Source organism: Lygodium microphyllum, chromosome 25, assembly GCF_053477565.2.
Source record: "Lygodium microphyllum isolate KBCC chromosome 25, Lygodium_microphyllum_v1.1.10, whole genome shotgun sequence".
NCBI classification, from domain to species: Eukaryota; Viridiplantae; Streptophyta; class Polypodiopsida; order Schizaeales; family Lygodiaceae; genus Lygodium; species Lygodium microphyllum.
Genome location: NC_141159.1, coordinates 101,778,246 through 101,805,817, shown reverse-complemented (window position 1 = coordinate 101,805,817; position 27,572 = coordinate 101,778,246). Strand labels below are relative to the sequence as shown.

At 42.7% G+C, this 27,572-nt stretch overlaps 3 protein-coding genes across 4 annotated transcripts in view; all 3 read left to right on the top strand.

Moving 5' to 3' along the window:
* Positions 1 to 26,646, top strand: part of LOC148014567 (uncharacterized) — a 34,278-nt gene extending 7,632 nt beyond the window's left edge. The window contains exons 2-3 of the mRNA XM_087666422.1: positions 26,168 to 26,229; positions 26,306 to 26,646. Coding sequence (XP_087522548.1) covers positions 26,168 to 26,229; positions 26,306 to 26,431 — 188 coding nt within the window. The 3' untranslated portion in view covers positions 26,432 to 26,646. The remainder of the gene's footprint in view (positions 1 to 26,167; positions 26,230 to 26,305) is intronic.
* LOC148014568 (uncharacterized) lies at positions 12,544 to 24,079 on the top strand. 2 transcript variants are annotated; one of them, XM_087666419.1, is made up of 3 exons: positions 12,544 to 12,703; positions 20,182 to 20,527; positions 20,899 to 24,079. In XM_087666419.1, exons 2-3 carry the CDS (start codon positions 20,225 to 20,227, stop codon positions 21,331 to 21,333), a joined length of 738 nt encoding a protein of 245 aa, XP_087522545.1. In that variant the 5' UTR covers positions 12,544 to 12,703; positions 20,182 to 20,224; the 3' UTR covers positions 21,334 to 24,079. The 2 variants fall into 2 exon arrangements, with proteins under 2 accessions (XP_087522545.1, XP_087522547.1); XM_087666421.1 differs by lacking the exon at positions 12,544 to 12,703 and adding an exon at positions 19,268 to 20,032.
* Positions 20,601 to 20,883, top strand: LOC148014569 (uncharacterized). The gene has a single exon (XM_087666423.1). It carries the CDS (start codon positions 20,617 to 20,619, stop codon positions 20,812 to 20,814), a length of 198 nt encoding a protein of 65 aa, XP_087522549.1. The 5' UTR covers positions 20,601 to 20,616; the 3' UTR covers positions 20,815 to 20,883.
* Positions 26,647 to 27,572: the final 926 nt, after the last annotated feature.

The window sequence follows — 27,572 nt, the reverse complement described above, 5'->3', positions numbered from 1 at the left end:
GCTGTTTTTAAGCAGTTTAAGAAGCACGTTGAGAAAGAATTTGATTGCTACATCTCTTGTTTGAGATCAGACAGTAGTGGGGAGTATGTATCACATGAGTTTGACAAATTTTTGGTTGAAAATGGCATACGTAGGCACCTTACATGCAGCTACACTCCACAGTAGAATGGAGTAGTTAAACGGAAAAATAGGGGATTGATGGAAGTTGCTCGTGTAGTGATGAATGAGAAGAATATGCCACTCTATTATTGGGATGAGGCTGTTATGACAGCTATGTATATCTTGAATAGGACTCCTACTGCAGGCATTCATGATGTGACACCCTTTCAGAGGTTGTATGGTTACAAACCTGATGTCAATCACATGAAAGTATTTGGGTGTATTGCTTATGTGTATATTCTTGATGAGAAGCAAAAGAAGTTGGATTTGAAAGCACATAAGTGTGTATTTATTGGTTATGTGCAGGAAAAGAAGGCATATAAATGTTATGATTCCTCTACATAGGAGACACTTGTGAGCAGGGATGTTATATTTGATGAGATGGCTACTTGCTATGCATCACCTACAGTAGTACCGTCTGATATGCCTTCTGCACATGCTTCTACAGTTGATTTGTAGCAAAGTACTGCATTGACAGGTCCTAGTGTGACGGATGTATCTTCCTCTGTATCTCCATGGACAGGAAGATTGCGTAGTTCTGGCTCACCGTCCCTTAACACCACTATGCCAATGAGGGGGAGATATGATGTGATGGACAACAAAGGGAAAGAAAAAGTCTTTGAAGATGCATCTGGTATGATGACACCTGGCATGATGACTTCAGGCTATGACTCAGCTGGCAGTCTAGACAGTGAACTTGGTATTCCGAGTGTGTATACGCCTAGTACTAGGCAGAGCAGGTACATTCCGCCTCATGAGAGAGAGGAATTGAGTAGTGCACCACAACTCAGACGCTGGCAGAGGGTTAGGTATCCTGTGGATAGATTGACTTACAGTGGTTACTCTGCGAAGCATTATGCTTATATGACGAAGGTTATAGAAGTTAACGAACTTGTCACTTATGTTGAAGGAGTGATGGATAAGAATTGGTGCACAGCTATGGATGAGGAAATAAATGCCTTGGCTGAAAATAGTACTTGGGATCTTGTTCCACTGCTAGATGGAAAAAAGACCATTGGTTGCAAATGGGTATATAAGATTACATGCAAGTTGGATGGCAGTGTAGAGAAGTACAAAGCCAGGCTGGTTGCTAAGGGTTATGCTCAGCAGTATGGATTAGGCTACGAAGAAACTTTCAGTCGTGTTGCCAAGATGGCAACCATACAAGCAGTGATTGCATTGGTTGCTGCTAAAGGTTGGAGATTATAGCAGATGGATGTCAAGAATGCTTTTCTCAATAGTGACTTGGAAGAGGATGTATATATGGATTAGCCCGAAGGATATGTACACCTTGAATTTCAGCATTATGTATGCAAGCTGAAAAAAAAACATTGTGTGGGTTGAAGCAGGCTCCGAGAGCCTGGCATGCAAGGATTAGTAATTACTTGCAGAGTTTGGGATTCACAGTTGGCAAGACTGATCATAGTCTGTTCATGAAAAAGACAAATATAGGCTTGGTAGTGCTGGTTATTTATGTGGATGATTTGATAATCACAAGTGATGATGACTTTGGGATACAAAATGTTATGAGAATGCTGAAATGTGAATTTGATATGGACTTAGGTGAGTTGAAGTATTTTTTGGGTATTGAGGTAATCAAGGTTGAAAATGGTTTATGGCTGATGTAGAAACACTATGCCATGGAAATGTTGAAGAAATATGGCATGACTGAATGTAAACCGCTTGATATACCTCTTGATCAGAATGTCAAGTTGGACATTAGCACTGGAGCTGAAATTGATAATGTGACTATGTAGAGGTAGATGGTTGGAAGCTTGATTTACTTAACCATCATCAGGCCTGATTTGAGTTATGCTGTTAGGCTCATAAGTCAGTTCATGCAGAAGCCCAAAAAGCCACATTTAGATGCTGTTAGACGGATTATGAGATACGTAAAGTCCACTGTAGAGAATGGACTGCTTTATGAGAAAGATAAGTGTTATGACAGAGAGTGCGAGGATCGAGACGCAATGCTTTCTCACAGCACACAGAGAGAGAGAGAGAGAGAGAGAGAGAGAGAGAGAGAGAGAGAGTAGAGAGGAGAGTGAGCACGACACTTGATGTTTGGTACAATGACGAGTGTACCTCTTTAGGTTTTAGATAGATATATATGAAAGTACAAATGTGCTAAGGGTGTGTTTACACTCGTGCACATATAAAAGGCACAATGGCCCTTTATTCCCAACAACCTCCCACCTAAAGGCAATGTGCCTTAAGAGGAGAAAAGAATCAGCTAAGTCTAGGTATGTACAAAGCTGAAATACATATATCTATCCAACTTCCATCATTTGTCGGCAATGAGCAAACCGCTCTGTTGAAAGACCTTTCTTGAGAAGATCTGCAAGATTATCATCTATATGCACTTTGACAAGCTCAATGCTTTTGTTATCAAGTACATCTCTAATGAAGTGATACTTCACCTGTATGTGCTTCGTCTTTGCATGAAAGACGGGATTCCATGCTAGCATGATAGCACTCTGACTATCAGAATGGAGAACAAGTAACTCTGTAATGCCAAGCTCTCCCACTAAACGTGAAAGCCATAAAGCCTCCTTACATGCCTCAGTGGCAGCCACATACTCTACCTCTGTAGTAGACAATGCAATACACTTTTGTAGCATGGAGATCCAAGAGACTGCTCCTCTTGTGAAGGTAAACACATGCCCAGAAGTGGACTTTCTGCAGTTTGTATGACCAACATAGTTTGCATCCGTAAAGCCAATCCAAAGCAAATGCACAAATTCTTTGTGCCTTTGAGGTGTCTCATAATACCTTTCATTGCTTCCCAATGCTTTTTACCAGGGGTTGCTATGTATGTGCTAACCACTCCCACTGCAAAGGCAATGTCAGGACGTGTAGCAACCATAGCATACATCAAACTGCCAACAGCTGAAGCATATGGTATCTTGGCCATTTTTACCTTCTCATCATCAGATGAGGGTTGTCCTTTGCATTGAGTTTCATATATGGAGGCAATGGAACGCCAATTGTTTCCCCCCTCCCTCCATATTGAAATGTTGCAAAACCTTGGAGATATACTCCTCCTGAGATAGATAGAGTAATCCTTTTGACCTATCTCTGAGTTTTCGCATGCCAAGAATGTGTTTTGCATCACCCAAATCCTTCATGTCAAAGCTGCCATGAAGACTTTGCTTCAGTGAGTCCAGGCACGAGTATCCCTGCCAGCAATCAACATGTTATCAACATTCAGAACCAAGATAATCAGGTTGCCATCTACTGCCTTCTTGGTGTATAAGCAGTGATCCACTTGACTTCTATGAAAACCTTGGGACCGCATAAATGTATCTAACTTATGATACCATTCTCTTGGTGCTTGTTTTAGCCTATACAGACTTCTTTTGAGTTTACATATCATCTTCTCTTTTCCTTTTGCCACAAACCCTTTAGGCTGCTGCCATATATATGTCTTCATGCAGATCACCATGTAAGAATGCAATCTTTACATCCATCTGTATGAGCTCCATATCTTCAGCTGCAACCAAGCCCAAAATGGTTCTCAATGTAGTCATCTTGACTACAGGAGAGAAGATCTCATCAAAGTCAACTCCATGTTCTTGCTTTTACCTCTTCACAATCAATCTTGTTTTGTACTTTGGCGAGGAACCAGAAGTGACCTTCATCTTGTAAACCCATTTGCATGGAAGGGTTTTTTGCCCTTAAGGCAACTGCACCAAGTCCCAAGTGCCATTTTTCTCAAGAGATTCCATCTCTGACAACATGGCTTTATACCATTTCTTGCTGTCCTGTCTGCCCATTGCTTCCTTGAAGCAAAGACGGTTCACCATAGTCTGCCAACATGACATAATCAGCCACATTGTTTGCACCAGGAACGAATCTATCAAGTTGTCTAGTAGCCATAGACGATCTCCTAACCCAATGATCATTGTTTGTTGGCTGTTGAGCCTGCAAATTTCCATTTTTAGCTTGCTGTCCTGGCATTTCAGCCTGTAAATCAGCATTAACAGCTTGCTGTCCTGGCTGTTCCTACATACCCAGTGGCTCATCATTATGAGCAATGGTTGGCTCATCATTTCCAACATTATTTTCTGCATTTGCAGGTTCATTTACAGCAAGTATTTGCTGCTGTACAACGGGCACATTTTGCTATCCAAAAGATATTTCTTCCCGGAATACAACCCTACGGACTTCCTTTGTTCTTTCGGGCTGTTTATGCATGCGATCTTTCCAAAAGATAACATCATTGTTGCGTATTACTTTTCTTTTCTCAGGATCCCATAATCTATACCCCATTTCACCTTCATCACCATATCCTAGGAAAATAAATTTATAGGACTTTGGCTCAAGTTTGCTATGTTCTTCCTTACGTATGTGCACAAATGCTTTGCAGCCAAACACATTCAAGTGTGCATACGAAGGTGGCTTGCCTGACCATGCTTCTTGGGGAACTTCCCCCCCAAAGACCTGTTTGGTGACCGACTAATCAAGTGTACGGCTGTCATAACAGCATCTGCCCAAAAACCATGAGGTAAAGTAGCATGAGACAGGATTATACGGACCTTGTTCTAAATGGTTCGATTCATATGCTTTGCAACACCATTTTGGGGTGGATTATGAGGGGCAGTGAGCTCCCTCTTTATCCCTTTACTGTCACAAAATGCTTGAAAGGCCTTGGACACATATTCCCCACCATTGTCAGAGCGATACTTAAGTGTCTTATCAGTCTGATTCTCAACCAATGTCAATAATTTTTGAAACTTGTCAAGCACTCCGTCCTTGCTATGAATAGGGTAAACCCCTACCGTCCATGTAGCATCATTGACAAAGGTGACAAAGTATTTCTTTCCCCCTAAAGATAACCTTGGCATCTCACATACATCGGAATGTACTAACTCTAGAGGAGAAGATTTCAGCGAAGGAGACTTCTTATGAGATGTCTATGCATGCTTACCATAAACACAATGATCACAATGCTCAAAATCAGCATAACGAAGACAAGGCAAGTAACCCAAAGAAGAAAACACTTTCATTCCAGTTTGACTCATGTGTCCCAACCGGCCATGCCACAAAGAAACACTTGGTTGCTCGGTCACGGCAACAACATGGTTACGCACACTAGATACATGGAGAGGATACAAGGTATCACTTTTACAGCCTCTGGCAATCACTTTGGATCCCTCACAGATCTTCCATTTTCCATCACCAAAGGTGGTATGAAATCCATCGTCATCTAGCTGCCTTGTGCTAATCAAGCTCTTCTTGAGTTGAGGTACATGCCGTACATACTGAAGTGTGAAGACAAAACCATGCTGAAACTGCAACTGCACACTGCCAATACCTGCAATGTCACATGCATAGTTGTCCCCAAGATGGACAATACCATGTTGACCGCGTGTATAGTCAGAAAACCGCTCATGATGAGGGATGACATGAAAGGAAACACCTGAATCTAGAATCCAAGTATGCATGTCATTATCTGTATCTGCAAGTAAAACATGTGTACTAAAGTGTAAATAGACAAAGAGTACGTCATTCCCATTGTCACTATCATGAGTGACTACATTCACCTCTTCAATTTTGACATTGCTTTTCTTAGGTTGACTCTCTTTCTTCTCTTCCTTGCTATCATTTGTTTTCTTTCTCTTTCCTTTTTGTTTCTTCCATTTATAGCAATCACGCTTAAAGTGACCCTTCTTGCCACAATGATGGCATTCAATATCCTTACCATGTGATTTACTGCGTCCCTTGCTATCAGATTTGCCTTTTTGCTGTGATCTGCCCCTAGTATGCAAAGCACTGGAAGACTTAGTGGATGCATTGTTTTGCCGATTCCTTTCTTCCATGAGTAGAGCACTCTTTACATCAACATATAGAGGATTGCATTAGAATTGCTCATAGTAGTCCTGAATGTATCCCAACTCTTTGTTAGCAGAGTGCAAAGCAAGAACGTAGCCTTAAATTCTTCATCAATCATGAACTTCAAGGTAATCACCTGGCTGAAAATGGAGTTAAACTCACTCAAGTGAGTAGACCTTGCTGTACCCTCTTTCATACGCAAATCCATAAGCTTTTTCAGCTAGTAAACTTTGCTTGCGGCACTCTTCTGGGCATACAGTTCTTCCAGTTGAGTCCAAATAGCATAGGCAAAATCCAAATCTTCAATGTTAAACAACAAGGCATCAGAAGTCGATAGCTCGATGGTTGAGCGTGCGAGCTCATTTAACTCATCTGAGTCTTCCTGTTCCATATCTGCGGGCTTTGTCCCTTTGGTCTTAATCGGCCTTGCCTGCTTCTTCTGCAACAGGATATTATAGCACTGTTTTTGCCAAATTGCAAAGTTATGTGCTCCTTCAAGCTTCTTAATGTGCATCGGATGACTGTTGCCACTGCTGCCAGCCATGATTTTCAGTCCAAATGTGACAAAAAAATTGAGCAGATGCAGGCCCAAACTGTCACACAAGTGACCAAGGTACAAACGAGTACCAACCAGCAATAAATAACCACATAAAAGCAGAAATTTCTGATTTGCAAATAAATTTTTAGAAGCAGTAGACCTTGTGCTACAGCACTCCACAACTGATTATAGCTGTTCCAAGGACAAATACATCACATTACATGAGAAGTCCCAAATTTTAGCTGCAATTTCTGTTGTTCATGTACCCACAAGCAAAAATTTGACATGCACGGTCAAAAGCCCCAAAATTTTTGTGTTCAAAGCATCAGCCATACATCTGCACTGTCTCTGACATGCATAGTATAGGCCAATTTTGCCAAAATAGAGCAATTTCAACAAAACCCCCAAAATTTTCCAAGTGCTAGATATCTAAATTGCATGGAATTAAACCTGCACGTACATAAAATGACCAAATGGCGCAGAAATTTGCCCAAATAGCAAAAGCCCCAAATTGCACGGGGTCCAAGGTGCATCAATGTCGAGAAATTTGGTAAATTTCAAACCAATTCTTGCATGTACATGAAAAGCCTCAAATGTCGGATGTAAAATGTCACAAATTTTTACAATTTCTGAGACAAATATCATTGTTGTGTCTTGCTCGCATCAAATCTGGACAAATCCCCAAATTTCTAGTACAAATCTATCCAAAATCTTGAACTGTGCTTATATGCATGAACACTTGCAAAGGAAAGGGGGCGAAAGGGATTTTAAGAAAAACAGATTTTTGAAGAAAAAAATGTGACCGAGGGCGGGGGAGAGGAAGGGTTTTCGTTGACCTGTCGACCTGGGATGTGATCGTGTAGCTAGCGGCCGCCATGCGCTGGAGCCTCACGCGGGGCTTGTCTGGCGTCGTTTGTGCAACTGCAGACCTGGTCCGCCTCCACTTGCTTGGTCATGGTCGCTCGTCGACTGGTCGTCATGTCCTACTTGTCACGATTGCTACCTCCTCACGCACAGTTGCTGCTGTTGCTTGCTCGCATGACGTCTGTAGCCCGCGACTTGTCGACTGCTGCCTGCTTGCGACTTGTCTGTCGTCGACTGCTACTCGCCTGCGACTTGTTTGAAAACGACGTTTGACCTATGTGTGACTGCACGGATGTCACCTGTCTGTCTAGTGAAGAAACAATGACGAGCTGACCTGCACAGACTCCGAGAAGCGCAAACACCTTAACCACAGTTTTGATACCAATTTGTTATGACGGAGAGCGCGAGGATTGAGACACGCAATGCTTTCTCACAGGGGAAGAGAGAGAGAGAGAGAGAGAGAGAGAGAGAGAGAGAGAGAGAGAGAGTGTGTGTGTGTGTGTGTGTGTGTGTACATAGTAGAGAGGAGAGTGAGCATGACACTTGATGTTTGGTACAATGACGAGTGTACCTCTTTAGATTTTAGATAGATATACATAAAAGTACAAATGTATTAAGGGTGTGTTCACACCGGTGCACATATAAAAGGCACGATGGCCCTTTATTCCTAACAATAAGACCCTAAAATTGGTTTGGATACATGGATGCAGATTGGGCAGGATGCTCATATGATTGCAGGTCTATAAATGGTTATGCCTTTGGCTTTGGAAGTGGAATGATCAGTTGGAGCAGCAAGAAGCAACCAACGGTTGCATTGTCTAGCACTGAGGCAAAGTACAGGGATGTTGCATTGGCAGCATGTGAGATTGCATGGCTACTCAAGCTTATGACCGATTTGGACATATAGGTGGATGCTCCAGTGACTTTATTTTGTGACATTCTCAGTAGTGTACTTCTGGCAACAAATCCAGTATACCATGCCAGAACTAAACACATTGAGGTACACTACCATTTTATCAAAGAATGGTTCTTATAGGCAGAATAGATCTTATGCATGTGAAGGTGGATAAATAGGTTGCAGATATCTTTACCAAGTCTTTGGGTAAATATAAATTCAGTGTTTTCCGACAGCTACTTGGTGTATAGATGTTGTCTTGAGCTTTAGGGGGAGTATTAAGACTTCAAGCTCTTTCACCTTTGGATAGTGTGTACCCGACACTTGGCTGTTGTCCAGCTATCTCCATATGCAGACATTGAATAAGTTGGTGACTCTAGGTTTAATCACAATTAGTGTAGATGGTCAGTTAGACCTAAGTGTTGTACTCACTTCAGCTATGTGTGATTATGGAATAATGAGAAATGAGAGAAGATAGCACATTGCTACTCTATGTTGCCTCAACCCTTCTCTAACTTGTAAGTAATGGAGTTTGCAAGTTGCGGTCTTCTTCTGCCTTGACTTTTCTTCTTCTTACCTCCCAAACTCTGTTCGAGCTTTGGCATGCTCGGTTTGGCTACCTCAATTACGATTACCTGGTTTGCCGGATATTGTGGTGAGCCAGCACAAGGCTTCAAGGCAGTCTTCCGCACCCTTGAATCTTGTTTCTACCGATCTTTGTGGACTGATGCGGACGGAGTCTCTTAGAGGGAGCTTGTATTTCATGCTAATTGTGGATGTTTACAGCAGGATGACATGGGTTTATTTCTTGAAGTTGAAGTCAGAGGCTTTCTTCAACTTTAAGGATTGGTTGATCTATGAGGAGAACCGATCAGGCCGGAAGCTGAAGACCTTACGATTGGATAAGGGCAGATAATTTGTTTCTAATGAGTTTGCTCGTTTTTGTGTCGATCGTGGTATTCACCAGGAGTTTGCCAATACCAACACTCCTTAGGAGAATGGCATCTTGGAGCGAAAGAATTGCAGTGTGATTGAGATGGCCCTTACCATGATGGAGCATCGTTAGACACCTCAGTGTTTATGGGTTGAGGCTGTGGTTACCGCAGTTCACATCCTCAATTGTTCCCTTACTTCCGGTGTTGTTGGCATGACTCCATATGAGGTGTACTTTGGGTCTAAGCCAGATGTTTCTTATTTCAGGGTGTTTGGGTGTGATGCCTATGTTCACATTTTGAAGACACAACATGACAAATTTGAAGCGGCTTCCAAAAGACAAGTGTTTGTGGGCTATAGCGTAGTCTCAAGGCTACCGATTGTATAATCTTGTTAAGCGGGATGTCTACATGAGCCGTGATATTCGGTTCGTGGAAGTTCCAGCCATAGAGGGGGGGTGAGGAACACCCTGTTCTTGGAGATCTTGATGATAGCTGGGCCCCTGCGATTGTTCCTCTGGAGCTTGTGCTTCTTGAGGACTCTTCTTCGGACGAGGAGCTTAGTTCTCATCCCCCGGAGTCACCGATTGCTCCCCTGCTATCGGTGGACCTTCCAGAAACTTCAATAGATGGTGAGCGATGAGGCGAGATCCGGCCTCTTCCTCGTTGGGCTTGTGACACTCGTCATGATGCAGGGATTGAGGGGGTCCCTGAGGAGTGGCAGCCACAAGATAGTCCATGACGATCTCGGAGAAACCAAGTACACCACACTGAGCTTGTTTATACTAATTACTGTTTGATGACTCGTGTCATGCAAGATTGGGAGTCCACTTCCGTGAAGGAGGCTTTACAGCATGATCATTGGTGGAAAGGGATGGAGCAGGAGCTGGAGTCGATTGAGAGTAATGGCACTTGGTATCTCTTGCTGAAGCCTTCTCATAAGAATATCATTGGATTCAAATGGGTCTTCAAGACCAAGTATCGCAGTGATGGCACATTGGACAAGCACAAGGCCTGTCTTGTATTCATTTAGTCCGTCACCTCTTCTCTCCAGCCTCTCCACTACCTTCACATCCCTTCAGGAGGACATTATGGTTCGTGGTTTGTGGCTGTCTTTATCATCTTCCTTGTGCTCTGGCACCCTTGTTCCCTTGTATTACATTCACTCCATGATTCAGAACTTCATCATTCCATTCATCAGAGTTTTTTCTCTCTTCTCTTCTCTTCTTAGTGTTTGTCGAGTTCACTCCGTGTTCCTCACCGCAAACCCTACTGTCTTGTTGGTACGCCATCTTTTGACACAGAGAAGAGTAGAAAGCCGAAGTTTGGAACATGTGGGACTTTCAAAATGGAGCATGATGAATAGGGTGGCAATAATGGCGAAGTGCCAATACCAATAATAGGCATTGAACAAATGACACCAACAGTGATAAGACCCTCAGATGGACAAATATCTTGTAGCACGTCTCCTTATGGAGTCATATGACTCGAAGCATCGGTGTCAATAAGCCAAGGCCCGTCAAAAAGATGAGACATCTATTGAAGAAGGCTCCTCCAACATATGGATATGAGAACACAGACTCATGGGTAACAATTGGTGTAGAGGTCGAGGAAGGCTCAGATGATTTAGCTCCATCCTTCGCTCTTGGATGAAGGTGAGGGTACTTCTTCCAACATTTCTCCTGTGAATGTGTCCCCTTTCCATAATGTGGGCATCTAGGCTTCTTGAAATCTATGTTAGAGTTTGAAGAACTCCTGTTTCTACTTGTGCATGGCTTGGATTTCTCCTTCTTCTTCTTTCCCCCCTCTTGTACTTGCTATGAACATCTTTGTGAAGTTGGATCCATTGGCTTCAACCTCTTTGAGACATTGTCATGCTCCAAGATAAGTAGGGCTAGCTCCTCCCATGGAACATTCTCTTGAGTCCTCAATGTAAGAAGGTTGGTGTAGAAGACATTATACTTCGGAGATGGCAGTTAAGTCAAGAGAATCATTGCTATATTCTTTGAAGATATCATCTTGCCAAGGGATGCAAGCTCATCCTTGATCCCTATAAAGAACAAAATGCTGCTATCTTGTGGAAGATAGGTTGCCCTACTCCAATTGCACACATATTGATTGCTGGCCGCTACGAAGATTGAGAACTGGTTGCATGCACAGTGTGAACACATCTAAAAATACTGATAAGAAATGCATGCTCTAAATAGAGCTTCCTCCTTTGTCAAAGCACATGACAAACATATCAGAGCTCCTAATCTACCCGTCTGCTGACATAGACAGAGGCTCATAGGTAGCAGATGACAATGCATGACAAACATGATTGCTAATAAATCATAGTCATAGAGAACGGGTGGGACAGATCAAACATGATTGCTAACAAATCTTAGTCACAGAGAACGGATGGGACGGACCCTTGGGATGTTGGGATGTCGTCCCCAAGATGGATCCGTGACGGGATATGTCACTTTCAGATGTGACGTCGCTTTTTTGTTTGTCACAAAGTGACGGAGCAGGACGCTAAATGTGACGCCGGGTCATGTTTGTGACGGAAACTCACAAAAGTTTATTATTAAATCTAAAAGGCTTAAGCCTTATCTAGATAAAACGTGACGGACATTTGCGATTAAAATATGTTGATACGAAGGCAAGATGACATGCCAGATTAAAAAATGAGGGCTTCAATTGACTCATCTTGTGACCCGTGGCACGTGGAGTTAGAAACCAATCAACTCCCTTCTCTTTGGCCAGATTTGAACAAGCGATATCAACTCGTCTGCTAGAGATGTTCTACACACTTCACTTCAGAACAGTAACTTCAGCCTCCAACTAGTTGTGAACAGTAAACTCCATGCTTATAGTCCAGAGCCTGCCTCTCTCTCTCTCTCTCTCAACCTGTTTTAATCTTCCCCATCATCTCAGATTCTCATGGCATCAATATCCTGAGCACGGGGTAACCACTCTCGTCGAGGTGGTCATCATGGTGGAAGAAGTAGGAGGGGTGACGCATGGTCTTTGTGGGATGAAGTGCATGCTGAGCATCCCGGAAGTGGGGAAGGATCTCGTGCATGGACATATAAATTATTCCCATATCGGCGCATGAGCGGAACAAGCAAAGTTCGAGCTCACTTCTTATACATTGAAGGATATGAGGTGCAATTCTGCCCTAATGTGACCCCCATGAAGAGAAGAGAGCTCACAGAGAAGGATGCCAGGCAAGGTAGGTTCAGTACGTACGTACGGATCGTTACTGTACGGTACGTACTGATCCTACGTTTTGTGTACGTATGGAACATAAAAAACGTGATCATTTTTTTCATGGAAAATTTGGGGCCCAAAACGTGATGTGCCTAACGATTTCTGCATCGCTTGGTTATTTGTGGATTTTCCTGGGCAAATTGAGACAAAAGCCCCAAACGTGTTCATTGTTTCAGTGTTTGCACGTTACGTGAGCTACAGGAGGCGCCAACGTGCACAGACCAGGTATGTCTCGTCCCTCTCTGTCTCTCTCTCTCTCTGCGCTCTCTCTCTCTCTCTCTCGCGCACGCGCATGCGCACGCTCGCTCACGTTGATTCTTGTGCACATGCGCGCACATATTTACTGATGTTTTTCTCTCTTATCTTGCTCCAGGAGCCATCATACTGAAACCAGTCAATCCCTATTGGAAGGAGTATACCAATATACTCCATATCGTCAACACTCCCGGGTAAGCTGGTTCAGGTAGTCGCAGGTGGTCATGCAAATTCTGTAATTTCACATTGACCAGTACAATTACGCGTGTGGTGAAGCATTTGACGGGCATCAATTGCACAAACAACTATAGCGTGTGCAAGAAGGTGCCAAAAGCTGTCCGAGAGAAGTTGATTGCTGAGAACTTTCTAGCAATGGGGGCAGCAGCAAAAGGCCAAGGATCCCAGAAAACACAAGATGCCTTGCACGATGCTCTCATTGGGGAGTTTGGTGATCCTCCTACATAGGTAGAGGAGAGTTTTGTGTCTCAGCCCGTTGCCTCAGAGCAGCCATTTGCTAGTAGGAAGAGGGCTCGTGTCATGCTGGAGGAGGAGAGGAGGAGGAAGGTTCTAATGATGTGCATGTGCCTAGGCAAACCACCTTGCTTTCACGTGTGCATTCTCAGTCTTGGGTGAGAGAGCGTCAGAAGGTGGCTGAGATGGAGATTGCTCGCACTCTCATTGAGTGCAACATCAGTTTCAATGTCTTAAGGACTGAGCAGTGGAAGAGGATGGTTAGGGCCATTGCCCAAGTGGGTGTTAGTGCTACAGATTCATGGTGTGGGCTGGATTACAAAAAAATGCGCACCACTGCACTTGACGAGCAAAAGGCCTTAATAGATGTTGGGATGTAAAGGTCCTTTATTCACCTCCGTGTATTTTACACGTGTATTGTTATGTTGTACATGTGAATGCACCCTTTTACGGGCCCTAAGTATAAATACATTTTATTCTTTGTGTACCAACACATTGTTGGTACACCCAAATCAGTTCGTCACTCTTACTCTCACTCTCACTCACCTGTTCACTTCCTCTGCTGCAAATATTCACGCTTCCGCTACCCGCGCGCTCCAACAACTGGTATCAGAGCTGAGGTTAAGGTGCTCGCGCTCCTCGAAGTCCGCGTGAGACATCACCAGCTCTTCGCTCGCGAGAAATCAGTAAGTCGTCACTCATACAGGTCAGGTCGTCACTGTTTCCAGGCACGTGTATGTGCTGGACAGTCAGGCGACAGTGTTGCAGGTCACGTTTTGTGCAAGCGACAGCCTGATAGACAGGCGACAGGTCAATTTTGACCAGGCAGGCAGTCAAACAGGTCAACGCAGGTCACGAGCAGCCAGGCGCAGGCTGCATAGGTCACGCAATGCAGTTTGTTCATGTTTTTTGAATAGGCGACATCAGACGCAGGACACGCGACAGTCAACGGCTGGTGATGGGGTGATTCGTCACATTTTTCTGCAGATTCGACACATTTTTCTTCCAGAAATCTTTTAAATTTTTCTAAGGTTTACTGCAAGCAACCCCTTTGCCACTGACGGGAGTTCGCGCGCGCAAGCACAGTTCTCAGATTTGGGCAAATTCGAACCTGGAAATTTGGGGCTTTTCCCAGATTTGATGCTGTTTATGCTTGAGAGTGACATCTGTGTCAGAAATTGGAGACATTGTGCGCATTGACCTCAATTAATTTGGGGATTTTTCAAAATTTGTTGAAATTTTGCTCATCCGAGTAAAATTTCTTGGCATTGGACCAAGGAAAATTGGGGCTTTTCATGTATTGATGTAATTGTGCTCAGCTGAGTCAGTTTGGCTGACATTTGCGCACATTTGGACCTGGAAATTTGGAATTTTGTGCAGAATTTGATAAATTTCTGCATTATTTGCCTGTGCAGTGGTGGTTTATGTCAAAACAGCAGAGGATTATTGCTGGTTATGCAAGAACAGCAGTGTATTTGCTGATTTAGCTTGTGCTCTTGCAGTTCAGTGCTTTTACACTTGTACTTGTGATAAAATGGCTGCAACTTCTTCCAGTTCTGACATTAAAAGTTTGATGGAAATCAAGCGATTTGATGGTCAGGGCTTTGATCTTTGGAAAGATCGTATGCAGGGCATATTGTTCTTAAAGGATTGTGAGGATGCTTTGCAAATGGATAAACCCGCACAAATGTCTGAGGCAGATTGGGCCAAAGTCAATAAAAGGGCTGTGGCTTATATAAAGATGGGTGTCACTGATGACATTTTGACAGACATTAAGGGTTTAGACACTGGTCATGCAATATAGGAGAAGTTGAAAACTACCTATGAGATCACCACACCTGTTAATCAGGTGCATTTAATGTGCAAGTTGGTGAATATGCGGCTGGATGAGTCCAAGTCTGCAGCTGAGCACTTGAGTGCATTTACTGGCATTTTAAACCAGCTCAAGGATGCAAGTTTGGATTTTGATGATAAGTTGAGGGCGATCTTTTTGATCATGACATTGCCCGACTCTTGGGAGACTTTGGTTGTTTCTCTTAGTAATAACCCCAATCTCACATATGATGGTGTGAGGAGTTCGATCTTGAATGAAGAAATTAGACGTAAGTCTAGTGGAGAAGGCAGCAACTTAGCTTATAATGTTGGAGGCAGGGCTGAAAAGAAAAATGCAAATGCTGGACAGAGAAGCTGGAGCAAGAGCAAAGGAAAAGAAAAGAGTGATGTTACATGCTATCAGTGTGGTCGGAAGGGCCACAAGAAGCCTGATTGCAGGTATTACAAGAAGGAACAAGAGAGAAAGAAGAATGCAGGAGACAAAAAGAAAAAAGAGGAAAAGATAGATGCATCTGAGGCAGGTAAGGGCAAGGAAAAGGCCAATGTGGCCTCTAGTGTTGTCATAGAGGAGCTCTCAGATGCAGAGGCTGATGTATTATGTGCAGTGGATTATGATGCCCTTGTATGTCACATGCAGGATATGCAGATCACCAAGGCTGATGTGATTGATGCACTTTTGTCAGTTGATGATGGCGTCACTCAGACTTGGATTGTAGACTCTGGTGCCTCTTTCCATGTGACTCCATGCTTGGAGTGTTTTGCTACTTTTGATGCAGGCTGTTATGGCAAGGTTTACCTTGGAAATAATCATGCTTGCAGCATTGATGGGATTGGCACCATACACTTGTCTTTGGATAATGGTCAAGAACTTGTGTTGAAAGATGTCAGATATGTGCCTGGCATCAAGAAGAGTTTACTATCTGTTGGACAGCTTGACTTGCATGGTTACACCACACTGTTTGGTGGTGGTTTGTGGAAATTAAAAAGGGGTTCCTTGCTGATTGCTAAAGGAACCAAGAAGGGCACTTTGTATTGTCTGCACTGTAAAGCTTTGAATGGCAAGTTTCTTGCAGTTGCTGAAATTGGCTGTCATTTGGAGTTATGGCATAAGAGATTAGGCCATATGAGCCAAAAAGGACTTGATGTTCTTACCTCTTTGAAGAGGGTTGATGGAAAAGGCTCTAAACTTGATTTTTGTAACGATTGTCAGTTTGGAAAGCAAGTGAAAAATTCCTTTTACTCTGGTGTCTCCCGTAAGTCAAATGTCTTGGACTTAGTGCATTCTGATGTATGTAGCATGCCTTTGAAATCGTTGGGTGGTGCTGCATACTTTGCCTCTTTTATTGATGATTGTTCCAGGAAGATTTGGGTTTATTTGTTGAAAAAGAAAAGTGAAGTGTTTGCTGTTTTTAAAACTTTTCATGCATTCGTGACCACTCAGACAGGTAGAAAGTTGAAATGCTTGAGAATTGATAATGGGGGTGAGTTCACGTCTAATGAATTTAAATCCTTTTGTGACTTGCATGGGATCAAGAGGGAGCTTACAGCCCCTTACAGCCCTTCTTCAAATGGTGTGGCTGAAAGATACAGTAGGACTCTATGTGAGAGAGTGCGGTGCATGCTGTTCACTGCTAATCTCCCTCATGAATTTTGGGGAGAGGCACTTAAAACCGCGGTTCACATTTGCAACCGCTCTCCAAACAGGTCCCTAAATAATGGCATTCCTGAGGAGGTTTGGTCTGGCAAACCGGCCTCATATGACCATTTACGAATATTTGGCTGTGATGCTTTTGTGCATGTTAGAAATGAGCTGAGGAATAAACTTGACCCGAAATCCACCAAAGGCATTTTCATCGGCTATGGTGATGAGGGTGAATTTGGCTATAGAGTGTGGCTACCTCAGTCCAAGAAAATTGTTCGCAGCCGTAATGTTGTGTTTAATGAGGCAAAGTTGCTGAAAAGTACTTTAGCCTCAGATGACATGAAAAAGGTCAAATTTCAGAATTCGCAGCCACCTATTACTTCAAATGATGAGCCTCATGGTGCTGTACCACAGGCTGAAACTGATGATCAGCCGGTTATCTTTGAGCTAGATGATGATGGACAACAAATAGAAGCACAGGGAGGTCATGGACAGTAAGATAGACTTGCTGATTATGAAAATGCAGGTGCTGGAAATGAAAATGAAGATGCTGTACAGCATGAACAGCATGCTGAAAATGGCTTACAGCAGCCAATAAATGCTGAAAATAACATGCCTCCAGATGTAGATCCGATTCCTGAGAATGTAGATCATTGGGTACGCAGGTCTACACGCCCAAGAAGGCAGCCACATAGGTATGACCCCTCTTTGCATTATGTGATGCTTACTGATGAGGGTGAGCCTCTGACATATAAAGAGGCTAAGTCATGCAAATTCAGCAATAAGTGGGAGCTAGCTATGCAGGAAGAGATTAAATCTCTGTATGCTAATGATACTTGGGATCTTGTGTCGTTGCCCAAAGGAAGAAAGCCTCTTCCAAACAAATGGGTTTACAAAGTAAAGACAACTGATGGGAAACCTAAGTACAAGGCAAGATTGGTTGCCAAAGGGTATGCACAGAAGGAAGGGATTGGCTTCCAGGAGGTCTTCTCACCTGTCGTGAAGATGACTACACTACGTGTGCTTTTTGCTCTCACTGCTGTATTGGATTTAGAGCTGTACCAAATGGATGTGAAAACAGCTTTTCTGCATGGTGACATTGATGAGGAGATCTACATGAAACAGCCCGAGGGTTTTGTAGTTCCTGGAAAAGAGCAGTTGGTGTGTAAACTAAAACGCACCTTATATGGGCTGAAACAAGCACCACGGCAGTGGTACAAAAAGTTTGACACTTTTATGCTCTCTCATGGGTTTACGCGCAGCCATGCAGATCATTGTTTGTATATGAAAAAGGATACAGATGGCAGCCCTATCATACTTGTTTTGTATGTGGATGATATGTTGCTAGTTGGGAAGAGAAAGACTAGCTTGGATGCTCTCAAAGATCAGCTGAAATCAGCCTTTTCCATGAAAGATTTGGGGAATGCAGAGCATATATTGGGCATGAGGATTCGTAGGGATAGAACGCAGAAATTATTGTTCTTATCTCAAGAAAAGTACATTGAAAAGGTACTGGACAGATTTAACATGGCTGAAGCTAAGTCTCTCGGAGTACCCTTACCTCCATACCTTAAGCTTAGTAAAGCCAACAGCCCAAAAGATGACATGGAAGCCAATGCTATGAAGGGAGTCCCTTATGCATCAGCTTGTGGCTCTCTTATGTATGCTATGGTGGCTACTCGTCCAGACATTGCTCATGCAGTGGGAGTTGTCAGCAGGTTTATGTCAAATCCTGGCAAACCACATTGGGAGGCTGTCAAGAGTATTCTTAGATATCTGAAGGGTACACAAAGAAAGTGTATTTGCTATGGGCAGGGTGCACTTAATCTGCAGGGTTATTGTGATGCAGACATGGCAGGTGACTTAGACACTCGTAGGTCCACTAGCGGATATGTCTTTACAGTTGCTGGAGGGGCCGTCTCTTGGTGCTCCAGGTTGCAGAACATCGTCGCACTGAGTACTACTGAAGGTGAATACATATCAGCTACTGAAGCTTCTAAGGAAGCTATATGGTTGAGCAGACTCGCAGAGGATCTCGGCATGTCTATGAGTACTCCAGTGTTGGGATGTGATAGCCAGAGTGCTGTGTATCTGGCTAAAAATGCCATGTATCATTCACGCACAAAGCATATTGATGTGCGATATCACTTTATCAGATAGATTCTGGAGGATGGTCTAATCACATTGACCAAGATCAAAACATAGGACAACCCTGCAGATGTTCTTACTAAAAGTCTAGGCAAGGCTCAGCATGAGCATTGCATACGACTAGTGGGAGTTGGTTAAAGGTTCACTCCGGACCTTTAAGTGGGAGGTTGTTGGGATGTAAAGGTCCTTTATTCACCTCCGTGTATTTTACACGTATATTGTTAAGTTGTACATGTGAATGCACCCTTTTACGGGCCCTAAGTATAAATACATTTTATTCTTTGTGTACCAACACATTGTTGGTACACACCCAAATCAGTTCGTCACTCTTACTCTCACTCTCACTCACCTGTTCACTTCCTCTGCTGCAAATCTTCACGCTTCCGCTACCCGCGCGCTCCAACAATAGATAAGGCATTGGTCCCAGTGAAAGCTGGCTGGTAACAATTTGGATGCACCATCATCTCTGATGAATGGAGTGATATACGCAGGCGGCACATCATAAATATACTTGTCTCTTGTCTTGGTACTTACTTTTTGCACGCTGTAGATGCAGGGAAGGCAGGAGAGAAGATCACAGGTGAGTTTATCTATGGGCATATTCGTACAGCCATCATGGAGATTGGTAAAGAGAATGTGGTCCAAGTTGTTACAGATAATGCATCCAACTGCAAGGCAATGGGAAAAATGGTGAAGGTGGAGTTCCCACACATTGTGTGGACTCCATGTGTAGCCCATTGTCTAGACTTGCTTATGGAGGACATAGGTAAACTACCTTGGGTGCAGCCCACAGTTTCAGATGCTACTAGGATGATCACATTCTTTCGAAAGAAGCATCAGGCTTTAGCCATCTTTCGTAGCCACAGTAATCTAGATATGGTGCGGCCCTCCAAGACCAGATTTGCATACATGTTTTTGGTGTTGCAAAGGCTCTTCAAGCTTAGGGATCCACTTTTGCAGACAGTTGTGGACCCAAAGTGGAGGGACATGTCTCATGCACAAAAAGAGGCGACCAAAGCCATTCAAAGGCGTATCCTAGATGAGTCTTTTTGGACAGAGGTGCAGGATTTGACAGTGGCTTTGCAGCCCATGCATGTGATGCTACGAGTCATGGATATGGAGGGCTCCACATTGGGTCTGGTTTATCACCTCTTCATGCAGATGAAGAGCCATATCATAGCATGCCAAGCCTTGTCCCAGCAGCGGTAAGTACTAGATTTTGTTTTTGTACTTCTTTATGGCTGCTTGCATATGCTATTTACTTATTATTAAATTTTAATGCATAGGCTATATAGTACAGCACATGCATTGGCCTTGCAATGTGTCTAAACTTTGATGTTACTGATTTTTGCAGTCGAGATGATATCTTGACTCTTGTAGAGAGTCGGTGGAAGTTTATGAGTTGTCCCATTCATGGGATGTTTGCTTTACTCCATCCTTTCTACAAGACCCGAGGCTTGTTCCATGAGCAGCATCTCATGCAACTGAAAGACAAGTTCATCGCACGTATCTTTGACGAGGAGGAGCAGCTTCAAATAGATGCAGAGATGTGCAGCTTCATGAATAACTTGGGACCATCATTTTCACGGGCGGTGGCATTGTGTTCGGAGGCTACTAGTCTTCCTCTCACATGGTGGCAGAGTTATGGTCGGCAAGGGCTTCCACGTCTGACTTATTTGGCTCTACGTATCCTGTCACAGGTAACTCACTCTCTGTGCTCTCTCTCTCTCTCTCTCTTTCACTCTCTCAAGTGTAGCAATGGCAATTATCAAGCCAATGACATGTGCAAATGCAAGATTGCTCAGCGGATGCTTGTGAGCGCAATTGGAGTGCTTATTCTTTGATTCATACAAAGATCCGGAATCGCCTTAGCACTTCTCAATTGGAGAAGTTAGTGTATTGCAGGGCCAATATGAGGCTTGTGCGTGCCTACCATGCCTTGGGGACACCCAAGCAGGTTCGAACTAGTAGCTATTTACATGTTTGAAATATTATATCTCTATATTAGTATTTAAAATTTACATTATTGTTCAATGTTAACAAATGTATGCTATGTTGCCATCTTGAATAGGCTAATCCCTCACGTATAAAGCTGGTGGCTGATCCGAGTCATCCGATCACAGATGAAGACCAGCATATTAGGGACGAGCAGGAGGAGATTTTGCATATGCTTCATAGAGAAATGGAGGAGGTGGATAGGCGTGTGACGAGGTCACGCGCACGTGCTTATAGCATTTCACTACGTGACCAAGCTGCAAATCCAGAGAGTGCTCGATGGAAAGGCATTCGCAGAGGGAAGCTACCCATTCGGACTCCTTGGCGACGTGCGAATGAGGCAGTTTGTCTCATTCACACTGAGGAGGAGGAGGATCTAGGTGACGCAGTCCAGGCTACAAGCCCTGTGATGGTAGAGCCAGAGTTTGACGACGATGGCAATGTCGTGGCGGATGGAGACATGCTCTCTTCAGCCTCATCATCGTCTTCTTCTGATCATGAGTTTTGCTAGAGCCTAGGCAGTGGACTATGGGCACTAGTGACTACAGTCAGATCTAAAAATTTTGAATTTTCATATATTTCAGTTGGGTGTTTTTATTTATGACATATGTATGCTCTATTAGGAGCCATCTTGACTTGACATTTGTCACCTTGGTGGATTGTTCCTAACTTCCTTGTTAGCAATTGTACGTTGTTTGATGCAGTGTACTGTGTTATGTTTTGGCTCTTTATCATGTAGACTTCATCAATGTTAGTTTGATAGTCTCAAATTTCAGTTTTCACTATTCAACGTTATGCACGTGTTAAATGTTTAATGCTTAAAGGTTTCAATTGTGATGTGACATGGTCATAAGTACTAAGTAGGGAATGTATATATCTCTATGCTTAATGTACAGTGGGAAACACCCTAAAATATCCTCTTGTTTATTATTTTTTTACAAAGGTACGTATTTTTATGTACATAAAAAATTTATCCATACAGAACGACGTATAGTACGTATCTATACGTGCCGTACATTACGTATGGAACCACCTTGATGCCAGGCTACGAGCCTCATCTTCTACGAGAAGAGCACCACGTGCGCTAGCTGTCGACCCTGTTGCATTTGTGACGGCATTGACCTCTCAGGTATCTCATACACCATCTAGTGCTGATGTTACTTCATCTATTCGAGAAACATTTGGGATAGGAACATAAGTTGGGCAAGCATCGGTTGATCCTCCTAGAGGCGACAGTGCACTCTTACGCTGTTTGGGAGCCACAAAATTTAGAGGAAGTTGATGCTACAGTTGCACGGTTTTTTTTCCATGATCACATAGCCTTTAATGTTACGGGGTCTGAATATTTCAAAGTGATGTGCAAAAAGATAGGGGAGTATGGTCCAACTTATACTCCTCCTTCATCATAAACATTGTGTACTACATTGCTTCAAAAGGAAAGGTAAGTGGTGGAGCAAGCAACTGGAAAGACCAAGCACACATGGCAAAGGAATGGTGTGTCAATCATTGTAGATGGATGGAGTAACTCGTGCATGAGATCTATCCATGGGGTGGTTGCTTATTCTCGAGGTGACATGTACTTCATTTCATCTCATGATGCTTCAGGTATAGGAAAGTCAACTGATGCACTTGCAAGTTGCTGCTGAGTGGAAATATGCAGTAGAGTTTATTGGTAGAGATCTTGTTTTGGGGTTTGTTGTTGATGGTGAGCCCACAAATAGGGCTTCAGCTGTTATTTTACAGAGCATTTATCCTCATATTATAGTTTTTTTTTGCATGGCTCAACGTTTGAATAACTTGTTGAAAGATATTGGAAAGCTCTCATGGATAGAGCCTGTCATTGATAGTGCAAATTTGATGGTATCGTTTGTGCTGAATCATCGGTTCTTGTGCCATGAGCTCAGCAAGAAGTCAAATAAAATGCTTTAAAAATATTTTGATACCCAATTTGCATTTAATTTTCTGATGTTGGGTCGATTGAACTCATGTAATGATGCTTTGCGACAACTTTTTATTAGTGATGAGTTTACTTCTTCACCACTGGCTATCATTGCTATAGGGATGGAATGTAAAGAATTGGCAGAAAATCTTGTGTTTTGGGATGATGTGAAGCATATTGATGCTATGGTACAGCCAATAATGGATTTATTGAGGCTTGTGGATGGTATGCAACCATGCATTGGTAAGGTGTATAAGGCCATGGATAGGATGATAGAGAGATTGAAAGATTTGGAGCTTGATGCAGATAGGTATGAGACCATCTATGAGTTGTGTCAGCAGATGCAATTCCTGCTACTCTCCCTTGCATGCAATAGCATTTGTCTTGGATCCAGAGTTCCAGGGGGGTGATAAAATGATAGATAAAGATGGATCAGCTGGTTGGAGGGTGATATTGGATAGGTTGGTGCTTGATACTAACAGTAGGAGAAAAATTAGAAATCAGCTGGCTCAATAGAGGGAGCAAGAGGGCTCCTTTGGCTGTCCAGATGCACTTGTGGATCATTTCAAGGTGGTGGGAGGATTATGGTGCAGATGGGTGTGAGCTGCAGAGTTTGGCCATTCATGTACTTGCCAGGCAGTTAGTTCATCATGTCTGGAGCAATTATGGAGCTCCTACAGCTATATAGCATCTAAGAAAAGAAATTGCCTTGGCGTACAAAAGGCAAGTGACTTGGTTTTTGTGAGTGCCAACTTGCGTATGCTTGGTAAAAGCATGATTGCAAAGGTGGATCCTTTTGTGGAGTGGGAAATGCAGCAGATAGAACAGGCAGAGGAGCACCAACAGGATGTGGATGAGGAGGATCATGGTCAGCATCGTGATTAGGAGGATTCCAAGTGATGTCAGATGCTTCCAGCTTTCAGCTTTGGCATGAGTGATGCCCATTTTGATTAGTGCTTGCTTGCAGCTCCATGTACCTTGGGCCTTGGCATACATCATATGCCCTTTTTGAATTGTCATGACTCATTTTGCTTTGCTAGCCTTTGTCACAGTCATTTGGACTTTGTTTGAGCAGATTTTCTACTTTGGTCTTGAGTTTCAGATTTATAGTATGTACTTGTATTCTTGCTCGCAGCTGAAATTTGACCATCAATGTCAAAGCTAACATGTCACATAAATCAGACTTTGTTTGAGCAGATTTTCTATTTCGGTCTTGAGTGCACTGCTTCAACTTTATATGTTTCAGCTTTAGTATTTATAGTATGTACTTGTAGTCTTGTTGGCAGCTGAAATTTGACCATCAATGGCAAAGCTAACATGTTACATGAATCAGACTTTGTTTGGGCAGATTTTCTACTTCGGTCTTAAGATTCGGCTTTATATATTTCAGCTTTGTATGTTTCAATTTTCAAATTTCAACTTTCAACTTTCGGCTTTATAGTATGTACTTGTAGTCTTGCTGGCAGCTGAAATTTGACCATCAATGGCAAAGCTAACATGTCACACGAATCATGATTTTATCATTGTTCAAAATTTCAGCTATTTGAATTTTGTATTGTGTAATGTGTTATTACTAATTAGACTTTAGGTTGAGCCTTGTATTAGTGTTGTAACTTGTTACTTGTGGGTCGTTGCTCAAGTTACACCTTTGTATTTTGCTTTGATGATGCATATTCTTATTCTAAAGAAAGTTCAGTACAAATTTGGTTAATTTTTAAGTATATTTTACATTTTGAGAGGACTGCCAAGTGAACGCAGTAAAGAGAGGGTGCAGGGGAGGAAGGCTGTGACAGAAAACATAGTCTGGGACCAGCTTGATTTTGATCCAAACAAGTGGAGAATGGGCCGGCCTGCTCGAAAAGGAAAGTCAACATGGAGTGAATAGAGGAGGAGACTGAAAGAAATATAGTAGACTGAAGGAATAAAACTGCAAAAGTCTGAATGATAGAAGGTTGCAACAGTTAGCCCCATCATGCAGCTTAAGGGGGGCGGCAGCTGGCTTATCTGCATGTTGTGCAATAAATGCCCACAACTGTCCACCCTGCTGAAGACCATGGATGCTTGCCCAGAAACAGAGGAAATAGGTAGCTTGGACTAAAATGCAGGTGTGGATCTCCACTAAAATGTCTGGGACAATAGAAATGATGGACAAATACATTGTTAGAGCTCCAAATGTCTTCATCTAACTCAGATTGAGGCTCACAAGTGGGAGATGACCACAAATGACACACATGATTGCTAACAATATCTTCCAAACTGAGCATCGATAGAGACCTATACCTAAGGGTATTCATCCTGAGTGTATCAAACCCCAAATCTCACCTAGATGGTGGCTGGCCACACAATTTGCTCACATGCCTATGCCTGGTGGGCTATTAGCCCATGTGCATGAAAGCGGGCTTAGTAGCAAGTAGATGAGTGGTATATGGAGCAGCTTGAGATTGGGCAGGAATTTGTTTGAAAGTGAATTAAGTTTTTAACTTTTCCTATTCATGTGGGTTAAACAATTCAAACACCTTAGTTTTAGAATATTAATTTATGTAGAAAGCCTAGCTCTTTTTTTTGGTGGCTGAAGGGCTGTCAAGGCAAGGGGGTTGCTTTCTATAAAATTAATGGTCTAGAGTCTAGACTCCTGCATGAATCTGATTTTGCCCTTGTGGTCACGTGGGAAGTCCATGCAACGCTGAGGCTTGCTGCCTGGACCTTCCTTACAGTTTTTAGATGGTTTTGTGGAGGTTTTCCGGTTGCTGTGATAGTTGGGAAGATTGCTTCCTATGGCTTATTGATATGTCTCCGAGTGGTGGACAGTGTGTGGGCACTTTCTAGGCACTGTACTGCGGCTGCCTTTTGGTCCACCATGGTCAACAGCAGCTGTTATTGGGAATCCCACATTTTGCCAGCTATGTCTTTTCCCTCTGTTCATTTGGCTGAGATGGTAGCGTAAACTGCTTTCTGTGCCCTTTTGATGTATGTACAGTGTGAGTGGTCAACAAGATGTGATCTTCTTTTGAACATTCTACTGCTGCTGCCCTTTGTTTCACCCTGTTATTGGGAAATCTTACTGTTTGCGACCTACATCTTTAACCCGTTGTTAACTTAAGGCTGAGGATCAAAGAGCAGAAAACATGCGGTAGGCATGGAGGGCATTGTGGAATGCCATGTTTTGGGCTTGTGTGCTGTTGTGACGTGTACTTTGGTACTCTACTCAGCTGCAAGTAGTCTAGTGTCCTTGCAGCCCTATTGCACTCCTTTGTCTTTTTCGATTCAGTTTTCAGTTATGTTTCTGGATTCTACATGGCCATCACAAACGTATGATGTTTGTAATTAAGCTGTGAAATGAGCAACAAACATGGAGGGAGGGAACGAAAGGATGGAGGCTAAAGCATGTTTTAATGTACTGCTGCAGGAGAAAGAGAGGATAAGGAAAAGAAGGAGAAAAAACTAAAAGCGAAGGCAGATCAGATGAAGGTATTTCCAACTCCTCACTAAGCACTGGTTGTTAAGTATGTCAACCAATGATTCATGGCTATGGTACTTTTTGCAGATTGATGTATCAAAAAAGAAGGCAAAAAGACGAGGTTTCAAGGTTGGGAAAAAGGCAAAGCTAAATATCAAAGGTGCAGCCCTTTTGAAGGCAAAAGCTGCACAAGCTATGGATCTGGATTCCTAAGTGCAGTTTTGGATGCAAAATTTTATTTCAGCAGATAGAATTTTGGTGCTAAAAGACAGTTGCAAGCCCATGCATGAGAGAACTTTGAACTAATTTGATAAGGCCTTCTTAGTGTTTTGAGTTAATGCAATTATCTCTAGATGGAAAGTTTAGATGCTGTGGTTATTGTTCACTAGGGGCCACTTGTATAAAAAGCATAATATCTCTTGGCAATTCGTGTAAGTGTATTTCCACCATTTTCGTCGGACTTTGGTAATGAAATCTGAATTTTTTGTATTTCCATCATTTTCATCAGACTTTGGCAATTAGTATAAGTATACTTCCATCATTTTTGTCAGACTTTGGCAATAAGTATACCATGTGAAGTGGCCCACTAGAGTTTTAAGTTTGAAGTTAGACTTGTAAAACTACCAATGGGTAGAGGGAAAGTGGTGCGCAATGAAGTAATGCATAATCCTGAAATTCATGAGAGGAAGTGGCTATCACAACTTGCTACCATAACCGAAGTATGAATGAAAAAGCAAAAGAAAGAGCATTGGTACAAATGTTTAGGCATGACTTATTTATCAAGGCCTTAACATAGTGATGTTTAATCAATTCTATTCCTTGAATCTAAGTAGTAGACATGGATAAGAACCTTGAAAATGTACACCGGACAGTCCACAACCCCCACTATCGATAACAATAGCTTGATAAGCTCTGCTTTGTGTTTCTTCTTTGCAATCATCACACTAGAGATCCTCTCTTTTTCTAATTAGTGAATACTCAATTTAATTGCTTTCATGATGTAGGTTGCACTTGCCTTTTGAATAAGAAAGGATAAAGTTGTTTAGATCTTATTTTATCCTTGACTCTCTATAGATCAACAATGGTTTGTAGCTATAGTTGCAGCAAGTGTGCAATTGAGAGGAAAATTTAAAGTTGCATTTTGTGGGATTCTAAGGTGCTTTTGGCAGATTTCAAAGTTGCTTACAAGGCTCAAATGTGGTCCATTTTGCAAGGTGACTAAGGTGCAAGGCATGGGAGATTTTAAAACTTAAGGAATAATGGAGTATAGAAGTGAATTTGAAGTAGTGTGTAGTGAAAAGTGTCCGAACAACATTTATTCATTAATTTTTCTTGTTAGAGGCAAAACTTTATG